The sequence below is a fragment of the Haliaeetus leucocephalus genome, unplaced genomic scaffold (assembly GCF_000737465.1).
Source record: "Haliaeetus leucocephalus isolate CR32 unplaced genomic scaffold, Haliaeetus_leucocephalus-4.0 Scaffold186, whole genome shotgun sequence".
Lineage (NCBI taxonomy): Eukaryota > Metazoa > Chordata > Aves > Accipitriformes > Accipitridae > Haliaeetus > Haliaeetus leucocephalus.
Genome location: NW_010972622.1, coordinates 153,476 through 164,392, shown reverse-complemented (window position 1 = coordinate 164,392; position 10,917 = coordinate 153,476). Strand labels below are relative to the sequence as shown.

Sequence of the window (10,917 nt, the reverse complement as noted above, 5' to 3'; positions counted from 1 at the left end):
TATTTATATTTTTAGCAGAGGCTGCACCCTCCGCCCGGTTGCTCGAGGTGCGTTTTCCTCCCCATTTCTCTAGATCTCGCCTCGGAATTAAGCAACCCCCCCCCGGTTCAAATGCAAACAGCAAGTTGGGTGCTAGCAACTGAAATAAAATCAAATAGAGAAGAGCGAGGTGAAAAAGGAGCTGCCCAGGGATGCCCAGCTCCAAGAGGGACATCCCCGAGCAGGGCTGGGACCCTCTGATGCTCCTTTTTGGGGAATTGGTTATTTTCGGGTGAGTTTACGCATTGTTTTTTCGGGGAGCAAAGCGAAAACCCAAGCAGCCGTCGAGGCTTTTTCTGCTCCCAAGGCTCAGTGCTCTAAGGCTGAGATTTGCCTTTTTTTTCCTTCTTGCTGTTTGAATTTACTGCGACTCGGTTTGACAAGATCCTCTCTGTAAAAGCGTCTCCCTCTCTCCTGGTGCGTTAGTTTTGTTCTGAGTATTCAGCCCACCACCAAATAGATCCCATGACGGACTTTAGTTGGGGTTTATGTGTGGACAATTAAATATTTTTGTTTATTCTTCCTTTTACTGGGCGTTTTAAAAGGGATAATTCAAGGGGAAAAAACCGCCTAAGTGGCATCCCGTAAAGAAAAGGATAAAAAAGGGGGGGCCGGGGGGTGGGTGCGCTGCCATATTTTCATACAGAGATGAAAGCAGCCACCTCTGCTCGGCAGAGAAATATTTCCCAGCCCAGGCAGATGCTTTCTAATCCAGGTGAAAACCCGATTAGCGCCCAATTGTTGCAGGCGATTTTGTTCCTTCAAGACTGTTTAAAGGCGGCGGGCTGACGCCTCGGAGCCTGGTACCGCGGAAGTTACGCGTCCTTCAGGTGCACCTTTCCAGAGGGTTTGCAGAAGAGGTTTTTTTCTTTTTCCCAGAAATTTTTTTCCCCCGCCAAATAATTCTTTGCCAAACTCGCAAAATATCTGGCAGCACTTCGGTATCCCTGTTTTTTCGTAGGAAAACGCAGAAGGACAGCGAAAGAGGAGGCTCCCGGGGCACGGGATAGAAGACAAATGACTTTAATAAGAATATCTTTTTTAATTCAGCTGGAAGAATAAATGATGAGAGTATTGCTGAAAGTACATTCATTGATTGACAATAAACAATTGCATTAAATATTCAATATGCCACTCTTACGTAATAAATATTTAACCAAACATTAAAGGAGGTTTTCGAATATTTATTAGACATTGACTTAATTCATTTGTTCTATTCCTTGATATATCGCTAATTCGATATCAAAAGTCATTAAGCCAGGCCTGCTTTAACTTTAAAGTTGGAAACTTTACACGATCCCCCGCACACTGTCATTGCTTAAATGGTATATTCTCCATAAAGCATGCCAACTTGGTTGATGTATAGTTGATGTGCACACAGAGATCAACATAATTAGCGTATGTTAGAAGCTTGTTAATTAGCACCAACCCCCTCGCTCCCAGATAGAGAGATAGATAGAGATTTACTTATAATTTAGCAGCCCAGCTGTAGGAAGAGCTGGGCATTCCCGCCTGCAGCAAGGTTTCGAGAAATGTTGGAAAACTTACTTCTGCGTCTCCAGCGATTTTATTGAGCTACCTAAAGTCTACGCAGGAACACTTCTAAGGATAGAAATAGCCAGAATAATAAATTATAATAATCAGCGTAATTGAAATATTAAAAAAAGGCTGGAAAAACCCCGTTCGAGCTCCCTAAGACCCTCCCTCTCCCCCCCCCTCCCCAGCCCAAATCGCCCCCACCCCATCTCCAAACCCTGCTGAAAAGCAGCAAGCGGAATCCAAATAGGAAGGAGAGGAGGGAAGGAAAAAAAAAAAAAAAGGCAAGGAAAAAAAAAAAAGCAGCAACTTCACAAGCCGCCCCTTGTACTTGTTCTGCTGTGAATGCTTACAAGGGGTGTGCCTTCGGGAAAATGAATACAAATCTGCAATTGATTTTCATAATGTTTCTGCGGTGTTTGCAAACCAATCGTTTGAACCTCTGAGATCTTACCTAAGTGAACCACTCCTACGCATCTAAGTGCTCCAAACTGATATATGACAATATCTACTTTGGATCACGTGTCCTCCGGAGCGACTAAGACGGATAGCGCGTCATCTCGCCTTCCCAAATTTTTTCCCCTCCGCACATCGGATCCAAAACATCTAGCTATAGGAGCAAGAAAAGGAGAAAGATGTTTAACTCGGTGAACCTGGGCAACTTCTGCTCCCAGTCGCGTAAGGAGCGGAGCGCCGAGTTTGGAGAAAGGGCAGGTTGCGCTTCTAATCTCTACCTCCCCAGCTGTACCTATTACGTCCCTGAATTTTCAACTGTGTCATCTTTCTTGCCACAGGCCCCCTCTCGCCAAATCTCCTACCCTTACTCCACCAACCTCTCGCAAGTGCAGCCCGTGCGAGAGGTCTCCTATGGTCTAGACCCCTCAAGTAAATGGCACCACCGAAGCAATTACGCCTCGTGTTATTCCGCAGAAGATCTGATGCATAGAGAGTGCATCCCGCCTTCCACCATGACCGAAATGCTAATGAAAAACGAGAGCGTGTACAGCCACCACCACCCCAGCTCCAACCACCCGGCATCGACGGGATTCTACACCAGCATGAACAAAAACACTGTCTTGCCCCAAGGTTTCGACCGCTTCTTCGAAAATGCCTATTGCGGGGCGGAAAACCCGAGCGAGCCCTGCCTGCAGAAGGGCGAGGGCAAAGTGGAGGCAGAGTCCCAAGCCCACGCACTGTCATCCCGCGGAGAGCAAGGTATAGACCCGGAAGATGAGGAGGAAAACACAAACCCAGGGTCTTCAGCCTCGTCCTCTTCTGTCACCAAGGAAGGAAGCAAAAGCAGCAATTCGAGTAGGTAGAGCAGTAAATGGAAAGGTTAAGGGACTAGCCCGTGTGTTTTGTCGGTCAAATTTTATGTGGAGTTTTATAAGCATTCAAAGGATTTTATTATAACCTACAAAGCTCTTTCTTCCAACGAGAAGAATTTTTACGATGGGAAAAGCTCTTTGAAAAAAATGGAGATGTTAGGCGCAGACACAGTATCTTAGAGTCTGTGAAATTTTAAAAGCACACCATCGTGACAAATATTAACTTTGATCATGAACTTACATGAGCATTTTAAAAGGATTTGGTCCCGGGTTGCTGAGGGTAAAAGGCAATTGGGCAGAACACTACTTTAGCTGCCTCTGCTTGCTTTTAGGCATTAAGATGCATGCAAAATGTTTGGGGCGGCTTTTTTTCCTTTTTTTTTCTTTTTAATTAAAACTGTATGTCGAGTCTTTTCTCTTGGTGGGGGTGCAGTGCTACGGGGGAAATCTGCCGAATTTGCAGGCAAAGCCGAGCATTTTCTTCGACTTTTCTGTTTAAAGTGGCATTTATTCTCCTCCAAGCCTAGTGGAGCGCCTAGCTTTTGTCAGGAAGGGCTTTTACTTACGTGGTTGTTTCCTTGGGTCTTCTGGGGGTTTTTTTGTATGCACTCACATATTCTAGGCAGTCTTAGAGGAGCTTTTTTAAAGGCTGGATCCAGGCAACTTTGCAAGTTAGCGTTCAGCGTGGGGCTCTTTTGGGAAGAGGGGAGGGTTGTTTTGTTTTCCTATTTGCTTTCGGGATGCAAGTCGCCTTTTGCAGCTCAGATGCTAAGTTCTCTTTTACTTTGATTCCTTTTTGCGTGTGTGGCAAGGACTGGAGTTAATCAAAAACTTATGCGGAACATAATATCTAGTTCCTCTAATTCCAACCTTGCTCATGCTGTTTCTATACAGATAACAGATTTGCAGCTGAGCGTGGGTTTTTCTCCCCCCCCGCCCCCGAGCCTCTCTAAACCCAGCTCCAGCAGCCTGCTGCCTCCAGTCCCGGGCTGTTCTTTATTTAAAAAAAATAACCTATCTGCACCGAAAGTGTCTGCATGTGCCTGCGTTAAGCCCCGTGCAGTGGGAAAATAATTACACCACGGTCCTTAAGACCCTGTGTAACCTCACCTCTGCTACCCCTAACAATAGGCGAACTGCTGGAAGATATCTCCCCCCGCGTTAATAACTGGAGTTATCAAGCTGCTCCTATCTATCTGGTCAGCTGTGAAGATGAGTCTGTGTCTTGCATTTCCTTAGGATATTTACCCTGCCTTCTGGTTCTTTTAAGGTGCTCCCAGAACGAGGAAGAAGAGATGCCCCTATTCGAAATTCCAGATCAGAGAGCTAGAGAGAGAATTTTTCTTCAATGTCTATATAAACAAAGAAAAAAGGCTCCAGTTGTCTAGGATGTTAAATCTTACTGACCGACAGGTTAAAATTTGGTTTCAGAACAGAAGAATGAAAGAAAAAAAATTAAGCAGAGACCGCCTGCAGTATTTCTCTGGAAATCCCTTGTTGTGAACATCTTTTGAAATCCCCTCTGCTGGTGAAGTGTATGTGTATTGAGGAGGAACAGTTGCGAGCATGGGTTTGCCCTTTGAGTCGACAAAGCAACCTCAAAGTTTAAGCCTTTTCGTTACTTATATTTGTATGTCTGGGACAGTGCTGAGTAACAAAAGGAGTGAGATTTTCTTTCAGTTCCCGCTTCAAGGACTTGAATTCCATGAACGTTTTATTTAACTTTTTTTTCTTTTTTTTGCCTTTTTTTGGTTTGTTTTTTCCTGAACAGGTTGGGATTCCCCCTTTTTTTAATTATTATTATTATTATTATTATTTTTATTTTTATTTTTATTGTTATTATTATCTAGGCACCCTGTCCATTTGAATAAACCGCAGTGCTGTGTGTTACTACCACGGTGATTTCAGTATGCAGCTGTGTTATCACAAGAGCGGCCAAAGTCTCCCTGTAGGATCAAATCACTTCATCTGGGGTGAGTGTGTGAGTGTGTGTGTGTGTGTGTGTGTATGCACACACAGACATGTGTGTCCTTGTGTGTGCGCGTGTGTGCACATTCACACCCACCCCGCTCATCTCTGTTCTAAGGAAGATCATTATTTCCACCTTCCCCATCCACCCTTTCTCTCTAAAAATATATATATGCATATATATCTGGGAGTGTGTGCGCGTATATATCCATATATATATATATATATATTCTCTGCAGTATCATTTCTACATTTGGAGTCGGGGGGGGGGAATCCATACGAAAATACATTTGCAATAACTGTCTCTGAAATGGTTTGTAAATAAATTTCGTAGTGCTTTCTTTTTTTTTTTTTTTTTTTCTTTTTCCCCTGGAAATGGGAGACGAAGAACAACAAGAGAAAAAAAAATCCTGAAAAAGAATAATAATTAAGAAAAATTCTTTGTGTATGTAAAGTGAGTCCCCGGGATACTCTGTGAAATTCTGTGGCAAATAAAGACATTGCAAGCTGTTCTACATTATGATTTTATTTGACCATTTTATTAGAATTTCCCCTCTTAAAAGCCTCTTTGCGGTCATTGTGGTGTGGGGGTTTTTTTTCTATAGGAGTTTAAATACCTGAATGCATATCAGAAATATCATCTTCCATATTCATGGGACTCACTGCAATCTGCTCTAATAGCACGGGTATTAATATGAAACCTCCACCTTGGAGTACACGTTTGGTGTGGAGTTCATTGTATTCATCAGCGAACTGAAATTTATAGGATTTTTCTTGGCCCAGTAATCCTACTCTGAATTTGGGTCCAGATGTCTTTCGCTGTTTTCCGGTTGTAGTTAATCTTTTTGCATTTTTTTGAGAACAATATATTAGTCTTCTTAAAAAAATAAAAAAATAATAATAAAAAAAGAATGAAACTCTAATTACACCGAGAAACGAGCTGCATTTCCATAAGTCAAGGATACCTTATACCTACAAAGCACAAATGCAAAGTCAAGTCCTTAAATTCCTGCTTAAGGAAAACAAGTTCAACTCCCAGGCACAGGGCATAAAAGTGATTTTTCTTCCCCCCCCTGTTTGCACAATGACTTTTTTCTCGCAGTGTCCGAAAGCAACACAACGTTTTCGAGGACAAAGAAATCCCGAAGATGCCGTTGGTGATGTGGTGCATGTATTTTGTGTACATACAACAATTCGGAAGGGTTGGTTTTTTTTGGGGGGGGGTGGTTTATGTTTGAGGTTTCCAATCTGGATGCTCTCCTGCTTTCTGATGTGGAGGGATGGGATTGCGCATATGGACGAGGGCGGGGGGGTGGGGGGGACAAAGAGGGGGGAATAAAACCCCCAGCAGCCAAGAAACAGCACATTATATTCCCATCCATTGAGCGTGTTCTTGTAAAATTCTCATACTTGCTTTTAAATACAACCCTGTTGAATGAAAAACCCTTTGATGGTGTCTTCTGATTTTATTTGACAACGGTAGGGAAAAAAAATGATAAACCCACAAAAATGCTCTTCGTTTGCCCCCATCCAAACACCCTTACCCCCCCCCCGCGCAATTAAACGCAAACCAACTTCAAGCTTTCGTGATAGACCCGTCACGATATGATCTTGAAAGGATGTTCAGAGGCATGTTTCTCATTAAAAGAGTGGGAAAGGGAAGAAAAAGGGGCTCCGTGGATAGCAAAACGCTTCTTTATTTTCTATTTATTTTTGCAAAGCCTGCCTGCTGAAAGGATGCTTGTCCCCGGCCTAAAATCTCGCCTAAGCTTTTCATTCAAAAAACTAGGGGGAAAGGGGGGGGTTTTTTTTTTTTTTTTTTTTTTTTTTTTTTTTTTTTTTTTGCCGGCTGCGAAGTAAAATAGACAAGACGAAGATAGGAGCCATCTTCCTGGCAGATGTAGCTGCACGCCGGGACCAGCCCGAGGAGGGGGCTTATCCTCCACCGCCCACCCCCGAAAAAAAAAAAAAAAGCAAAAAAAAAAAAGCACCTTTCTTTAATGAGTGTTTGCCAAACCTTCCCAAGGTTAGGAAAACTAAAGAGAGGTGCAATAAGGTGAATATCGGGAGGTCAGAAGCGGCAGTTAATGCTCCGTAACAGCAGCGGCTGTCCGGACAAAAGCGGCTAGTCTAGACATTGTAATAAAGACTGCAGCACTAAACAGCTTAATTTTTCTTAATTACCCCGTCTGGCTAAAGGAAAAGACTTCCGCAGTAAATAGTAAACAAATAAGGGAGTCTTGCCCAGGGAATTTTTTTTTCCCCTCTCTCCCCCTCCCTCCCTTTCTCCCCCCCCCGCCTTTTCCAAGGCTCCAGTTCAACTGCAGCACAATGAAACTGTAGGCCTAGTTCAAAGTTTTCGCGAGCTAAAATGGAATGCTAGTTGTAAAATCCAAGTTTATAGACCATGTGGGAGTTTACAGCAGCATTAAGCATCAGTGCCATGTAGGAAAAGGGCTGTTAATGTTCTGGGGAGGGGGGGAGAAGGGGCTGGCGGAGGACGGGGGGGGGCACTGAAGATGCTTTGGGTACCACAATGGGGAGCGTACAAGCAGAACAGGGCTGAGACATATGTATCTCGGCAGCGTGCACCTATAGGGAGGGTGACATACGCGGCAGGGCGAGGGGAGGGTCCGGCGCCGGGTTTTTTGGGGGGCCGGCTACTATTTAAGGGCAGAACCCCCCAAATTGCCATGGCGAGGGGTTTTCCGAGGCTGGCCGGGGGATGCAGGGGTGGGAGTGAGCCCCACAGGAAGAAAAATGTGAATATATGATGTCTTTGAACTTCAATAAAGTCAAGTCCATCACCTTTAACCCTTTTGTAATAAAGCGGAATCAGAGAGGGTCGCGGCTCCCCGGCCGCCCCGCCTCCAGGGAGCCGGGGGGGGTCAGGGTGGGGACCCCCACACTTTTCCCCCGAAGGAAAAAAACCCAGCCCCAAACTCTGATTTTGAACCCCGCGTGGCGTTTATGATGCTTAATATTTAACTCAGCCGCGCAGCATTTAATGCATTTCGAAGCAGGTTTAACACACACGGCACACACTCTTTATTATTGTTATAAACCTTTTGATATCTTAACGCATGAAAAGTTTTTATAACTTTGTTTGGCGTAAAAGTTTTACAAGTTTTTCCTCTCCCCCCCCCCTTTTTTTTTTTAATTCCCAGCACGCATTTAGGCTTTTCCATCAACTTTATTCCTACCTCGGATGTCCATCACAATAAAGCCTCCCTCATAGGCTGGGGAGCTCGCTCTGTGCTCTACGTTAATGACACCCAGACTAATTACGAAGGCCCTTTCCGTGTGACGTACAAACACACCAACCCAACCTGTTTCCTATTGCTCCCTGGATTTCATACACAACATATTGGAAGCAGCTCTGGGTGACTTTGTTGTGAAATATTGCAGAGAGCTAAGGAGGCGAGGGGGCCGGCTTCTAATTGGCTTCTTGCGGGATAATAATGTTCAATTATGTTGGCTTCTATACAAAGAAAATTAATTCCATTTTTGAAAAAAAAAAAAGAAAGAAGAAAAGAAAGGGGGAAAAGAAAGGAGACAAAAAGAAAAGAAAGGAAAAAAGAAAAGACAGAAAGGGGGGGAAGGAAAAAAAGAAGAAAAAAAAGAAGCGTGACTGGGGAGGGGGGATCTGTAAGAGCTGCAAATGCCGGATTAAAGGGCGCAGAGATCCTCGCCGTGTCGGACGGGGCTGCGCACCCCCACGCACACGCACCCACTTGCACCCACAGCACCCCACGGCCCCCGCAGCCTCTCCCGAAGGTGCCAGGGCAGGAGCACGTAAACTTGACTGTGTGCTAAGGCGAAACCTCCGTGGTGGCCTGTAAATAAACAACTTTCAGCTGAGCAACTCCGCGAGAGCGGCACCCAATAGCCACGAGGGGAAATCCTGCCTTTTGACCACTTCCATCCTTTTGACCATTTCCACTTTTCCTCACGGGTCTGACGTTGGTTTGCAACTTGGCCAGAGCCGGGATTTCGCAAAAGCGAAGAAGAAAGCCAGTGGTTTTGGCAAGTGGACTCGAATCGACCATCAATTGAGCTAATCCTCGCCTGTGGATCCTGGGGTGAATTCATTTATTTGTGTACGAGGAACTTTTATAGGAGCAATAGCTGCTCCCGACGGAGAGGCAGGGCTGGTACAGGCAGAGCAGGCAGCAATTCCCAGGTCCTGGAGCCCCCTCCCAGGGACCCCGGTGGCCCATAACCTTGGCGAAAGGCGATTAAATTGGTTCTCCTGAAGCACCGCTCTGCCGAGGGGGGACCGGCGGCGAATTTGCTGCTGAAATATTGTAAAGCCACCGGCAAAAGGAGGAGGGAGGGGAAGGGAGGGAGGGGGGGGGGGGGGGGGGGAGAGGGGAAAAACTTTGGGGAAGGAATTGCGGATTTGAGGCGAAGCGTTTGCAAACTTGCGATTTAGTTTTTAACACCCCCCCAAAAAATATAAAGAGCTCCCTAAAAATAAGTAGACCCCCCCAAATAAATAGACCTCCAAAACTAAATAGGCCTTCCCAAATAAATAGGCCCCCCAAATAAATACCTCCCTAAAAATAAATAGCCCCCCAAAAAAGGAGACGCTGGCCGGGGTGGGGGGAGGCTCAGGGCTGCGCTGCCCCTCCGCTCTCCGGCAATATGTTAAAAATATGACTTATATTATTTTGCCCCAAAATGGCGGCTCATTAAGGCCTGGCTTATCCGCCTTTCATAAAGTTGGGGGATAGAGGGATGCACAGCATATGTTAGATGGAAGCACGTTTCTCTGCTTTTGATAACTTCTAAATTACAACATGAAACCACGAGAATGCGGTTTGCAACCTCATAAGGCTTGCCTTTTTTTTTTTTTTTTTTTTTAATCTGGAGTTGAGGAATTAGGCTGGAACATATTGCTGATGGAGCCCATAAAAAACTTTATTCATTTTGGAAAAAAAAAAAGGGGGGGGAAGACTTAATGTAAACATTACAATTGTTTATGTGCTACAAGTAGCAAAGTAAATTCGTTCGTTTTAATTGTTAAAAAGCGGCCTAATTCCTCTCTTTGAATTAAGTGATACATGCTCAAGAAAATCTGCAGTCCTCTGCTTTAAAGATGTGCTTGATATAAACCGTATGTGACGGTACAAATGACGGTTAAAACAGCCGAAACTCTTTGGGGTTTGCGAAGAGCATGTGATTAAGAAAGCAGGAGATAGGCGAAGTTATCTCTCGGGATGAGGGCTGCAGGTATGGAAAAAAATATTTAAAAATTAAAAAAAAAGGAGAATTACAGTGGTTTGTAAAGAAAATTCTCTCCCTGCACATATGTTTCTCAGTACTCTCACCCTCTGCGGCGGTATCTGTGTTTAGAAGGTAGAGCCCCCCAAATTTAAGCAAATATAGCGAAATTAAAAGGTCAGGCTTTAGCTCCACTATCTCCAGCTTATTTCCGTGCTATAGGTGTGAAATTTGTATTTATTGGGGCTTTTTTCCCCCCAGTTGCTGCTTTTTCTTTCTCAGGGAGAAACGTGAGTGTTAATCTCCCGTCCTCGCCGTGCTCTCCATATTCTGTTAAAATTGTAATTGAAACAATAATGTTTATTTTGAAGCGCTCAGCAGACCGGCGTTGCCGCTTCAAAGGCGCCTGTTAAATTATCAGCGTTTTAACAAAGTTTGAAAGAAATCATTTTCCTATCGTCATATGTGAAAAATAGGAATTCTTTGAGGTTTGCTCTTAACTTGCAAGGCAGAGCCACATTTTAGCACGTCCTTCATTGTTTTCAATTTTTACCTTTCATCGTTACTTTTCGCCTCTTTCAACTTCACTTTTTTTTTTTTAAGTTCATGAAAGGGGCTCTCCAAAATCCGCATTGCCATCATCCGCTCAGTGATTTTGCAGCTTAAAAACCGCAGCACAGCCACCAGCATTTCCCAGACCAAAAAAAAAAAAAAATCCAAAACACCCCAAAATCACCTTTAATTTTCCAAACGAGCAATAATCCACATTTCCAGAGCTCCCACCCGGACTTCCCCACCTCTGCTAGAAATAATTCTCTCT

General features: G+C 44.3%; 1 protein-coding gene across 1 annotated transcript; it reads left to right on the top strand.

The window, feature by feature from the left end:
• The first annotated feature begins 2,210 nt into the window (after window positions 1-2,210).
• HOXC11 (homeobox C11) lies at window positions 2,211-4,406 on the top strand. The gene is made up of 2 exons (XM_010565069.1): window positions 2,211-2,886; window positions 4,174-4,406. The coding sequence occupies exons 1-2, from the start codon at window positions 2,211-2,213 to the stop codon at window positions 4,404-4,406; spliced, it is 909 nt and encodes a 302-aa protein (XP_010563371.1).
• The last annotated feature ends 6,511 nt before the right edge of the window (window positions 4,407-10,917 follow it).